This window comes from Mesoplodon densirostris, chromosome 5 (genome assembly GCF_025265405.1).
Source record: "Mesoplodon densirostris isolate mMesDen1 chromosome 5, mMesDen1 primary haplotype, whole genome shotgun sequence".
NCBI classification, from domain to species: Eukaryota; Metazoa; Chordata; class Mammalia; order Artiodactyla; family Ziphiidae; genus Mesoplodon; species Mesoplodon densirostris.
Genome location: NC_082665.1, coordinates 1158053 through 1170623, shown reverse-complemented (window position 1 = coordinate 1170623; position 12571 = coordinate 1158053). Strand labels below are relative to the sequence as shown.

The 12571-nt window shown below is 63.5% G+C and overlaps 1 protein-coding gene across 5 annotated transcripts in view; it reads left to right on the top strand.

Annotated features, from left to right (window-relative positions):
• Positions 1-10092, top strand: part of COL18A1 (collagen type XVIII alpha 1 chain) — a 94322-nt gene extending 84230 nt beyond the window's left edge. For 4 of the 5 annotated variants that reach the window (XM_060100345.1, XM_060100343.1, XM_060100342.1 and 1 more), the window contains 11 exons: positions 470-532; positions 4058-4101; positions 4352-4474; positions 5063-5216; positions 5300-5373; positions 5758-5889; positions 6304-6336; positions 7426-7671; positions 7925-8122; positions 8624-8739; positions 9669-10092. In XM_060100345.1, the coding sequence (XP_059956328.1) occupies positions 470-532; positions 4058-4101; positions 4352-4474; positions 5063-5216; positions 5300-5373; positions 5758-5889; positions 6304-6336; positions 7426-7671; positions 7925-8122; positions 8624-8739; positions 9669-9882 (1397 nt within the window). In that variant the 3' untranslated portion in view covers positions 9883-10092. The remainder of the gene's footprint in view (positions 1-469; positions 533-4057; positions 4102-4351; positions 4475-5062; positions 5217-5299; positions 5374-5757; positions 5890-6303; positions 6337-7425; positions 7672-7924; positions 8123-8623; positions 8740-9668) is intronic. The other variant, XM_060100341.1, reaches the window with a different exon arrangement.
• The last annotated feature ends 2479 nt before the right edge of the window (positions 10093-12571 follow it).

Sequence of the window (12571 nt, the reverse complement as noted above, 5' to 3'; positions counted from 1 at the left end):
GGCCTCGGGGAGGGCAGGTCACCCCTCCAGCCACAGCTCAGAGCAGGGTGTGGGCATCCCTCACCGGGGTGCTGGATGATCCAGGCCCCCCAGTCCCGGTTGATCACGGCCCCCTTTGCTGGGCTCCTCGGTCCTCCCAGCACAGCCTTCCAGGCGGGCCAGCCGTGGATGGGAGTGAAGACCGAGCGGCCACCCACTGGCCATCCACTGTCCAGCTCCAGCTCCTCGTCCAAGCCTGCTGTTTGTTCGAGCCCCTCCCTGCAGGAGTGGCGTGGCCTCTGGGAGCCCTGGGGCGCGACCACCGGGCACTTCCACCGGTCACGAGCTCTTGCTCTGACTGTCCCTGGGTTCACACGCGGCCCCCTCCCTGGTCCAGGTCTAGGGTTGGGCCATGCGTGGGCAGGAGGGCCTGTCCCAGGCGCCTTTGTCACATATTTAGTAACAGGCACTGGGGTCTCTGTCCCTCCAGGGCACCAGGGGCCTTCTGGACCGAAGGGTGACAAAGGAGAAGTGGGCCTACCCGGGCCACCAGGTGAGAGTGCTCTGGGGACCTTGGGCTGTGTGTGGTCACCCGCCCACCCGGCTCCTGGAGGAAGGAAGCCCTCGGGGTTCAGGGGGCTCTGACGGGACGCCTGGTTGGCCCCGCGATCTCGGGGCAGGGCTGGGGGCTAAAAGGACAGGGGCCTGAGGTGGTGGCCAGGCAGGATGTCCCAGCCCCCCACTCGCTGAGGAGCAGGGCTGGGCCCCAGTGTGCACCTCCCAGGGGAGACCTGGCACCCCCAGTGCATCGTGGGGTCCTCATCGGCCCAGATCATCCAGGCGATGAACTCCTAGCACCTCGGTTGTCCCCTGGGATGGCGAGAATCCCCTGCTGAATCCTGCTTCTGCAGCTGATGAAGCAGGAAAACAAGTGTGATGCCGGGCGCAGGCCAGGCAGAAGCCAGGAGAGCTGGACCCCCGGGCACTGCCAGAGTCTGCGTAAGCTCGGGGTTCCCCTACGAGCTGCCAGAAGCAGAAGCAAACCCTCCCCTTGAGGAAGGTGAGCGCGTTGAGGTCCTGGGATTCCCAAGCGGGCAAGCGACCAGCCAGCAGTGACCGGAGTTTCCAGGCTTGGCCTTAACCAGGACGACGATGATGCCCAGACGTAGAGGAGAGGAGATGGCAGCCCAGAGCTGGGGCCCATGGGCGAGAGTCGGGTTTAATTCTGGGACTGAAAACCCGCAGCCTCTGGACGTGAGGATTCTGTGCGACTTTGATGGGACACAGCCGAGGAGGGCAGGGGTCAGCCCAGAGTCTGGGCGACGCGCTGGGCAGTTGGACACGCCGAGGGAGGTCAGACGCGTGCGGGTGAGGACCCGCGGGTGGGGCTGGGGCAGCAGAGCATTTGAAGGCGTCACGGCCGAGCTTCCAAACCAGGAGGGGTTCCAGGAGCCCTTCACGCGAAGGGTCAACACGAGCCACAAGCTGGTTCCTCACGGGGATGAGAGGAGCCAGAGACCATAAAGGGTCCCAAAGGTTGGAAGCAAGGAACCGCTCACCTACAATTCTGCATCCGGTAAAGACAACCGTCTCCTACAGGAAGAGCAAGTGGGCAGCGAGGCCTCTCAGGACACGAGCCTCAGTGGGGACCGCGAGGGCCGCTGGGGAGAAGGAAGTGGTGCTGACGACACGGGGACGGAGGTAGAGCAGGAGGGCCGGCGAGACCACGCGTCCACGTCTGGCCGCGCCGCAGGGAGGTCGCGTCCCCGAGACCCCAGCCTGGCCCCGAGGAGGCCGGAACCTCGTGACATCAGACCCAAGTGAAGGACGCACCCGTCACCTCAGGGTCCAGCCAAGGACGGGAGGGAACGTGCCCCTGACAACCGAGCAGGAAGGAAGAGCAGCGTAGGAAAAACCCGACCCGAAGACGGCGGGAAAGGAGAGAAGAGGAACCCGGAACAGGCGGAGAAACAGGAAACGGGGAGTGAAGATCGATTAAACTCAGACCCGTTGGCGCGTGTGTTCAGTGAGCGGGTCCATTCTCCCGTATAAAGACGGACGTCGTCAACGCGACAGAAGCGGAGCCGTGCTGCTTACAAGAGGCCCAAGTGTAAGGACTTGAGAGCCGAGGGGGACGGGGGTGGCGGTCTGGTGAGAAGGGAGCCGTGTGTGTGTGCTCGTGAGAAATCACACAAGTATATTTTAAAGCAGGGAATACTGCCAAAATTGTTTTTAAACTCCATAATGATAATGGGGTAAACCCGCCAGGAAAGTACAGCGATTCTAAATTTCTACACCAGTAACAACATAGCTTCAAGATATGAAAAGCAAAAATTGAGAGAACTAAAAGGGAAAACACACAAATCACTCAGTACAGGGGGAAATCTATAAGTGAGGGAAGCAGCAGACGAAAGACCGGGTCAGTTGGGAGGTGGAAGGTCTGAACAGCAAGTGACAACCTGGCCCCCAGTCCCAGCACCAACATGGGAGGCCACAGGCCCACGCCGGGCACACAGCAAGTCCCTCAGGCCTGTCTGCCCTCGAGGGAGCATCGAAGACACAACCGGGACGGGCCCACCGAGCAGGGCACCTGCGGGGAGGAGAGGCCACGGTGGGAACTGGAAACCCTGGAGCTGAAGGACAAGGATATGTCTGAGGGGCAAGGGTGCAGCCAGGGCCGGGGTTGGGATTCTCAGCCCTCACTCCGTGGCCCGCGGTGGCAGTGGGGTCACCCTGCTCTGAGGAAGGACCCAGGACAGAAGCCCCAGGTCGTGAACATGAGCCGGGTGGCCTTGGGCGGGCGTGGGTTTCCCGGAGCAGCTGTGGCGGAGCCCAGATCTGGGGCTCCCCGAGGCCCATGGTTCACTCAGCTGGCATCACTTCACCCTGGGGGTCTGACCCCCACCCTTATCAGGTTTCCAGGGGAAAGGCCACAGGAGAAGGGTAAGCCAAGGTCGCTTTCCCACCCAGAAGGAGTGAGGGTCTTGTCAGCTCCTTGTCTACAAGGTCACAGCCTTAAGTAGCCTGCGCTTCAAGCATCCAGCCCAGGAAGTTAGAAAACAAATAGATTTAACTCCCAGAAAACAGATGGGAGATGCAGTGAATGGAAAAAAAAAATGTACATAACAGGAAGCATCAAGAAAGCAAAGAAGTCAGATGTTAATTCTTTGAAAAGACTAATAATACTCCCCTCGAGGGACTGATGAAGGAAAGAGACAGCAAGAGACATTGAAGATGGCACCCCCGTGCCCTGGAAAGAGCGGGCACCCTCCCTCCACCATCCGCAGTGGCGGGGCGGGGCCACGGGGGGTGGCCGGTCATCGCCGCCGGCGCGGAGCCCAGCCAGGGTGCGGGGGCAGGAAGAGAAACAAGTGCAGAGTGTGACTCTAGAAGAAATAAACCCGCTGTTCTCACAGAGAACGCCTTTGAGAATGTCAACAACCAAAGCAATGTGCAGATAAACCGTCAGAATTAATGAGTGAATTGACCAAAGTCACAGGGGCAGTTCACAAAAATCGATGGCCAGTCATAGACTAAATGAAATCTTTAAAAGGCACCATTTAGAAAAAGTTCAGGTTGGTTGCCAGAGGTGGGATGCAGGGTGGGGGGTGAAAGGGGTCGAAGGTACCAACGTCCAGTTACAGGACACAGCATCTGGGGGCACGCAGCTATAGCCAACACCCCTGCCCAGTGTACTTGAAGGTGCGAAGAGAGAAAAGCTCTCGTCACGAGGGAAAACCATGATTTTTCCTTTGCGTGCGTGTCTCTGTGAGGTGGTGGCTGTTAACTAAACGTCCCGTGGTGGTCATTTCACAGCGAATGTTAAGCCCGTCGTTTGCGGTCCCCCTTGACTGTCTGCAGTGCTGTGTGTCAGTGATAAAAACTGCAGGGAAAAAGGCACCGTGAACAAAAAATATCAAGTGATTGGGAGTAAGTGTAACAAAACGTGCAGGGGTCTCTGCACAGAAATACAGGAATTAGCACAGAGGAAACTTAGGTAACTTCGGGGGCGGGGGGATGGGGGGACCAGGCGGTAAGACAGCACCTCACTGGACCCCCCAAACTCTCCCCCCTGTAGGGCAGTTCCCGTTGGACCTCCTCCACTTGGGCGCTGAGATGAAGGTGGGTGACCCCAGGTCCTCACACTGCCCCCCACACGGGGCCCCAGAGGGCACCCGGGACGCACACCCTTGGCTCTGTTTTTCGGGAATTCAGTTGACGCAGTGGGAAGCTGGGAGGCCGAGCCCTGTCCTGTCCGGCTGGCCAGGCCTGGGCCGCAGAAGCTTCACCGTGGGCTTCTGGGGGTCGGCGCCCGCCCCTCCCCACACGGCACCGGGAACGGGGCTGTCCCGACAAGCTGTTCCATCCACAGGGGGAGAAGGGCGACCAAGGGGCCGCAGGGCAGAAAGGAGAAAGGGGCGAGCCCGGGGGCGGCGGGTTCTTCAGCTCCAGCGTACCTGGCCCCCCCGGCCCGCCAGGCTACCCTGGGATTCCGGTGAGTCTGACCTCAGCCGCCTGTGGGTGCCACACACAGGCCCAGTCCCGTCCTGTGCCAGAGCTCGCGTCCCCGGGGTCCCTGGGGCCTGGAGCCAAGGGCAGGTCCACCCTGCAGCCTGGGCCCCGAGCGTCTCCCTCCCGGTTCCTTGCCCGATTGTGGGGCACCCACGTGGGGAGCTTGGTGGGTGCATAGTGGCTGCCCTCCCGGATTGGGCATCTGATCCTCCTTTCTCCTGCTGGTGCTGTTCTCCACCAAACTCCCTCAGGGAGACTTCAGTCCTGAAAGCGTCTGGGGGACCGTGGGCCCCAGCTGCCATCCGGGAGTGGAGGAGGGGTGGGGGCCCTCGGGGCTGCACCTCTGTGGGTGGATGTCCTCGTCTACGTCCCAGGGCCCCGTCCCAGTGGGGGACACATGGGGTGGGAAGGCTGGGTTTCCCAGGCCCCGCGTGGGCAGTGGGGGGACGGGGGCTTGGGGGCCGTGCTCCCTGCAGGGGCTCGTGGCAGATGCAGCCAGGACTTTCAAGCTTGCTTGTCCCCAGCCTGGGGACATAGGTGACAGCACCCTGTGTTTTGTCTTCCACGCTAGGGGCCCAAGGGAGAGAGCATCCAGGGCCAGCCTGGCCCTCCTGGACCTCAGGGACCCCCTGGCATTGGCTACGAGGGACGCCAGGGGCCTCCTGGGCCCCCCGGACCTCCAGGGCCCCCGGGACCCCCATCCTTTCCTGGCCCTTACAGGCAGAGTAAGTCGGGTGGAGAGTGGGCCCTGGGCTCCAGCCTCATCCAGGAAGGGCCACTGTTCCCACCCCTGGCTTTTCTCTTGTAGCTATCAGTGTTCCTGGCCCCCCGGGCCCACCTGGGCCCCCAGGACCGCCCGGATCCATGGGCACGTCCTCAGGGGTAAGCGCCACCCTGTTCCTGACCTGTCGGACCCTCACTGCCCGGCTACCCTTCCCTTTGGAGGCGTGTGGGTGGGTACCCCAGCGCCACGAGCCCTGAGACGAGGTTTCCAAAGCGGAAGTGGGGGACCCAGGTGTGGCTGGGGTCTGAGATGGGCCAGGGAGGAGGACGAAGGAGGGGCGTTGAGAAGGTCCCTGAGGGCGGGTCTGTGCAGAGGCTGTGGTGGCCCAGGCACTCCGGGGTTGAGGTGTCCCCGTGGTGCTCATGGGGCCAGCCTGGCAAGGAGGCGGCCACGTAGGTCTTCAGACTGTTGCAGCCCCCAACCCTCCCCATGAGCCCAGAGGCCCTCTATGCGCAGGGGACCCCATTGGGCTGGGCTTCCAGCAGGTGAGGGTCTGGGCCACGTACCAGACCCTGCTGGACCAGGTGCCCGAAGTGCCGGAGGGCTGGCTCGTCTATGTGGCCGACAGAGAGGAGCTGTACGTCCGGGTCCGGAACGGGTTCCGGAAGGTTCTGGTGAGTTCTGGACAGGGCGATCCCTGCATGTGGTGGGGTGACTTCCCACTTCGCTTTTGGGGTGAAGGGTACAGAGAAGATGGGAGGCGGAGGACCCGCGTTGCAGGGGGCCCTGGCGCCTGGCGAGCAGTAGGGACCAGCCGGGCAGGGCCCGCGGGCGTGCTGCCAGCGGTCCTCCATCCTCACCCGCTTCCCTCCACTTCTCTCTTCTATTAGAAGCTGCTCTATGGCAGTTTTAGGTTCACAGAGAAGTGACTCAGTTTTTAAACTAACAGATATGCTTACTGTGTGCCGGGCACCAGGTGGGGGGCACTGGGACGCAGCCATGCCGGCCTTCCCCGGTGTGGGGGGCGGCCAGAGCGAGTGGCGCTGGCTGGGTCAGAGGTCCCGGGGTGACCCCCTGTTTTCTTCCAGCTGGAGGCCCGCACGCCCCTTCCCCGCAGGACGGTAAGGAGCATCTTCTTCCCACGACCATCTCGGGGGAACGGTGGGCAGGGGTGCAGCCTGGGTGGGGCCCCCTGCCGGGGATGGGGGTGCAGACCGTCCTCATCACCCTCCCCAGGTGAGGGGCTCCTCTGAGTCCTTGTCTGTCTGCCCTCGTCCAGAGGGCTGGGCACGGGGACAGACCCTTCAGGCTGTGGAGGGAGGAGGAAGGAGGGGGCAGGTGGGAGGGGGCCCGGTATATTCCAGTCTCCCTAAGTAGGGGTCGCGTCCCCCAGGCGGTGGCTCCTCTGAGTAGAAGTCACAGCCTCTCAGACGGCTCAAGAGCGGGGCTCCATGCTAGGTCTCGGGGGTCCGGGTTCAGTGTGGGCTGGTCTGCCCCGACGCCAGGCTCGGGGAGTCCCTTCTCTCACGCAGCACCTCGTCCCGGGCGCTGTTCTAGGAGCGGGGACAGATGTGCCTGAAACAGGCAAAGCCCCCGCCCCGCGGAGGTGACATCGTGTTGGGGAGACAGGCAGTAAGGGCAGTAGGTGACTAGGCAATAGCATATAATTATATAAATATGAACATTTCAGATAGATACATGAATTCATTCTATAACTTATGATTGCATTAGATGTTACTACCAGGTAATAGGTACCAGGTAACAGGTATACAGGCAACAGGTGTCCGAAGGTGCTGGGTGCTGTGGGAAAGGGATGGAACTGGGAAGCGGGCGGGGCACAGGGGCTGGCATTTGGAGGTCGAGGTCACCGTCAGAGGTAGGATCCGGGCAGAGGCTTAAGGGGCGGCTGGTACCACGGCTGCAGCAGGGGGAGGTCAGGGGGATGTGGTCGGCCCAAGGGTGCCCAGGGCCACGGGGAGGAGGTGGCTCCTGAGGGTGATGGACCCGGGGGCTTGAGCAGAGGGCCACCCAGCCCGACTGAGGTGTCACCAGGCCGGCTCTGGCCCGACACGCCGGGCGCCAACTCCAGTCTGGCGTCGCCGGCCCAAGAGCACAGCTGGGTGCAGACGAAGGGTGTGCAGGGCCAGGCAGCGGGACCCGCGGGTGCAGGAGGCCCAGCCCCACGGCGCCGACTGCCTCTCCGCCTGCAGGACAATGAGGTGGCCGCTTTGGAGCCCCCCGTGGTGCAGCTGCACGAGGGCAACCCGTACCCCCGCCGGGAGCCCCCGCACCCCACAGCGCGGTCCTGGCGGGCCGACGACATCCTGGCCAGCGCCCCGCGCTTGACACACGCCCAGCCCTACCCCGGGGCCCCGCACCCCGGCGCCTACGCGCACCTCCGGCCGGCAACCCCCACGGCCTCACCCGCCCACACTCACCACGACTTCCAGCCAGTGGTGAGTGACCACCTTGGGCGGCACTGGGGTTGGAGAGTCCGGAGCCCAGAGCAGCCGGGGAGGGTGCTGGTGCTGGTGCTGGTGCTGGGACCCGCCCTCCCCGCTCCCTCGCCCCTCCCCTCCCTCCCCCTCCCCCCCCCCCCACCGCTGCCCCGGGGTCCACCCCGATCGCATCCCAGAGACCCACCCGGGGTCGGGGGTGGGGGCCGCGGAGACCTGGGCCATCGGGTCTGACACGCGGCTCCACCCGCAGCTCCACCTGGTCGCGCTCAACAGCCCGCAGTCAGGAGACCTGCGTGGCATCCGCGGCGCCGACTTCCAGTGCTTCCAGCAGGCGCGCGCCGCGGGGCTGGCGGGCACCTTCCGCGCCTTCCTGTCCTCGCGGCTGCAGGACCTCTACAGCATCGTGCGCCGCGCAGACCGCGCCACCCTGCCCATCGTCAACCTCAGAGTGCGTGCGCGCCCCAACCTGGGCCGGGCCTGGGGGTCGGGTGGGCGCTGGGCAGGTCTTGCCCCTGAGGACCACCGGGCACCCTATGGAGCCCCCACGTGGTCCCCGACCCCTACCCCCGCCTGCCAGGCGCGCTGGTGCATCACCAGCTTCCGGAGGTGGCCTGGTCCCTTGGGCCCTCACCACTCGGGTGTCAGTCCAGGGCTGGGCGTCCCTGCACTGGTGCTCTTCACGGGGATGTGTCCACGGCTCCTTCCACGAACGGAACCACGTGCTTTCTGGATGCACCGAGCGCCGGTGTTCCCCGGGACCAAAGGCAGTGGACTCACTCTGGCCCAGGGTCCAGGGCTGGGGGCGGGTGCCCTGCGTTGCTGGGAGAGGGCGGGAGGCCTGGGGCCAGCCCCGCCTTAGGCGGGCGTGGGCGGTGCTGCGGCCCCCTCGGCCGCTTGTCCCTCTGGCAGGAGATGACCGGAGACGGGGTGACCCCGCTTCCCTCCGCAGGATGAGGTGCTGTCTCCCAGCTGGGAGGCCTTGTTCTCGGGCTCTGAGGGCCGGCTGAAGCCCGGTGCCCGCATCTTCTCTTTCGACGGCAGAGACGTCCTACAGCACCCCGCCTGGTAGGTCCACTGTGTGGGCGCAGCAGCTCGGGGCCTCTCTGGATCCAAGAGCCCTGAGCAAAGGGGCGACGCTCCTGGCTCTGAGCCTCCAGGCTGACCCAATCCTGGAACACGCTCGACGCTTAAAACCCCCAAAATCCAGAAGCACAGGAGGAAGAGTAGAGAGCGTCGTTTGCGGTGTTACCTGAAACACCCTCACCTGGCCTGCTTCCCTGGGCAAGTGCCCCCAACTTCCTGCTGGGGAGACAGGCTCCAGCCCCCTCTGTCTGTCACATAACATCACAGCGAATTACCTCTATAAATTCCTCAATATGGAATCTCTGGGTCGGAGAACACGCGTGCCTACCTGACACGCTGGCAGAAGTCGCTAGCTTGCCCTCAGGTCGGCTTCACGCCCATTGTGCCCCTGCTTGCAGGTGTGAGGCCCCTGTTCCCCAACACTCGGGGGCTCAGGGTCTCAGACGAGCCCGCGTCCCTGCCTTCACCGAGGAGCCAGGGCCGTGCTCCGGCCCGTGTGGGAGCCTCGGGCAGGGCTGTGGGCTCCACCGGCCCAGGGGCTGGTCCGAGGCCAGAACCCCAGGCCTGCGCCTCGTTCCCAGCGAGGAGGCCATACTGAGATGGGCTTTACGAAGCACGGGCACTCGAAGCCAGGTCCACCCAGGCCCCGAAGGGTCAGCCCTCGAGGTCACCGGGTGCTGCTGGCCAGGCTGTGCCCCCCAGAGCAGCAGCAGGACGGGGTGTGATCTGGGAGACCGAGCGCCCAGGACGAGGTTGGCCTGACTCCTGGCCACCCGAGTCCCTGCCCTCCCAGTGGCCCCCACATCCCGCCAAACCTCTGCCTTTGGGAGACGCCCTGTCCTGCCTGGGGTGGCCTCCAGCGTGGGGCGGGGGTGGCCCCCGGTGAGACTGACGGCCGGTGCCCCTTGCAGGCCCCAGAAGAGCTTGTGGCACGGCTCGGACCCCAGCGGGCGCCGGCTGACGGAGAGCTACTGCGAGACGTGGCGGACAGAGGCCAGGGCGGCCACGGGCCAGGCCTCCTCGCTGCTGGCGGGCCGGCTGCTGGAGCAGAAAGCGGCGGGCTGCTCCAACGCCTTCATCGTCCTCTGCATCGAGAACAGCTTCATGACCTCCTCCTCCAAGTAGGGCCTCTGCTGGCTCCACGGACAGATGGACACACAGAGGGCCGGAGGAGAGCCAGGCGGCAGGCAGAGGAGTGGACACGCCCCCGGCCCGCGGAGGGAGCCTCTGCTGGCGCCCAGGGCGGGGACCTGGCTGGGACACTTTGCTGTATGGTTCACGTTTCATGTAATCCTCCAGAAATAAAAAGAAGCCAAAGAGTGTATTTTTAAAAAAGTCTAAGACAGCCTGGTGCCCAGACTCCCGCCCACTCACCGCCCCCCGAGCCTCGGCGCCTGTGCTGCCCTCTTGGCCCGAGGCAGACCAGGGGGTGGACCTGGCCCAATAGGCAAGAGGCCGACTTGGAACCTTCTGCCTGGGGAGGCCTCCCGGGTGCCGAGTGGGGCCCCCAACCACCCGGGCAGGTGCTGGTGACTCTGTTTCCTGCCCAGAAAGCCTTGTGGCGCCAATGCCAGACCTGTCTGCAGGGCAGCCACGAGGAGGCGCTGGGGCCTCCCTCCTGCCCTCTCTCCAGCTGGCCGGCTCTCTCTCGGGTCACACGCAGTGCCAGGGGAGACCACCTCCTCTCAGCCTCTGGCAGCAACTCCCCTGGCTGCAAGGTTCCAAGCTCAACACCCCCCCCCCGCACACCCCTGGGGCTCCTGGTGCTGCAGTGTGCAGCCAGCCCCGCCACGTGGGCCCGTCTGCGGTCCTCTGTGTCCCACGCTGGCTTCCCATGTCCCGAGGTCCCACCGGCACAGAGCCTGGCCCGGCCCGGACGGTACTGGGAGAGCTTTGAGGGGTCCATAAACCAGCACCGGGTCCCTGGGCCCAGACCTCACACAGGGTGCTCCTTCCCTGACTCCAATGCCTGACCAGCTCTGCCCAGCAGCATGTCCGGGGACCCAACTGGGCCCGGACCCAGGCCGCCTCAAGTCCTGGGTCAGACCTGCCTCCTGCTGAGCTTGGCACCAAGGCCCCGAGTTCACCTTTGCAGGACAGAGAGGCAGAAGCCCTCGGAGGCAAAAGGCCACACGTGCCCCCCGCCAGGACAGAGCCCACAGGCTGGCCAGCCAAGCAAGCCCTGGGGCGGGCGAGGCTGCACGGAGGGGCTGGGCCGTGTCCACAGGCGGGCCACGCGTGCTTGGACCCTTCTCACCACTGTCTGTAGCAGCGCGTCTCGGGGAAAACCCACATCATTGCCCTCCTTGTGGGAGGAGTGCAGGGGACATTTTGGGGTGCACGCGGGCATCTCCAGGGGAGCTGGCGGGGTGGCCCAGAGCCCAGCTGCCACAGGGTCTTCTGTCCAGGCACTGTGACTGTAAACCGCAGGGGCTGGTCCTGTGAACTGTGTCTGTGGTTTCCAAACAGGCGCCAAATAAAAATGACCATTTCCACTGACACTTGGTTTGCAAGCAGCTTTTCACTGTCGTGAGTCCTCAGGAGCCTCTGTCCTGGACGGCCCAGCTGGTCAGTCCTGCTAAAGGAGCACAGGTGTGCACAGGTGTACGCAGCAGATGTATACGGATACACACAGGTGTGCAGATGCACACGGATGCACATGAACACACATGGGTTCCCAGATGCATGGTCGTCCTTCGGTACCCGTGGGGGATTGGTTCCAGGACCCCCTCAGATACCAAACCTGCCGATGTTCAGGACCCTTATATAAAATGGTGTAATACTTGCATATAACCTATGCACATCCTCCTGTATGCTTTATCTCAGGTTACTTATCATTCCTAACACAAGAAAAACGCTATATAAATAGTTGTAAATACAATGTAAATTCCATGTAAATAGTGGCTGGCACATGGCCAATTCAAGTTTTGCTTTTTGAAACTTTCTGGAATTTAGAAAAAAATATTTTCAATCCACAGTTGGTTGAATCCTCAGATGTGGAATGCACGGATATGGAGGGCCACCATGGGTGTGCGCTGGTGTACATGGATATACACACGTGCAGATATACACATCTGTGCATGGGTGTACATGGATAAATGCAGAGGCACACAGATGTGAGTGGATATACATGGGTGTGAGATACACGCGGGTGTACACGGATGTACACGGATGTGAGATACAGAAACACATGGATGTACACGGCTGTCCATGGATGCCACAGGCGCCCCACACCTTTTTTCTCTCTCAGGGTCTCCCTGGCAGTGGCCAGCAGCCTCACAAGCTCTTCGGAGCCGGGTAGGTGGTCCGGCCCCGGCCCCCGTGCCCCCCACAGCTGTGGCAGATGTCTGAGCCCGAGGGGCCGTGCACACTGCACAGAGCAGGGGCTCAGTGGTGCCCCAGGAGCTCGGGACCGGGGGTGGCAGAGGCCGAGCGGGGGGACCAGCGCCTGTGGGGAGGCTGCAGGGGAAGCAGGGGGCAGCGGGAGACCAGGGCGCTGGGTCATGCTCATGGGGGGCACAGAGCAGAGCCCTGCCTCCTGGGTCAGTAGCCAGAGGCGAGCCTCCTCCACCCATCAAGCCCCGCCAGCTCCCTGAGCATGGAGGGGGTGCTGCCCTTTCCCAGCAGCGCCCTGGGGTCGGCTGTGGTGTCTTGAGCGGAGGCGCCTGGGGACCACCTGCCCTATCTGACCCACACCAACAGCCGTGAGTTGAGTCAAGCTGCGTGTACAGCCTCTTCCTTGACCCTCAGGGTGCCCCGAGACGCCCTGGTCACCCAATCTGACCTCAGGGGTCCCAGGGGGCAGCCAGCTCCG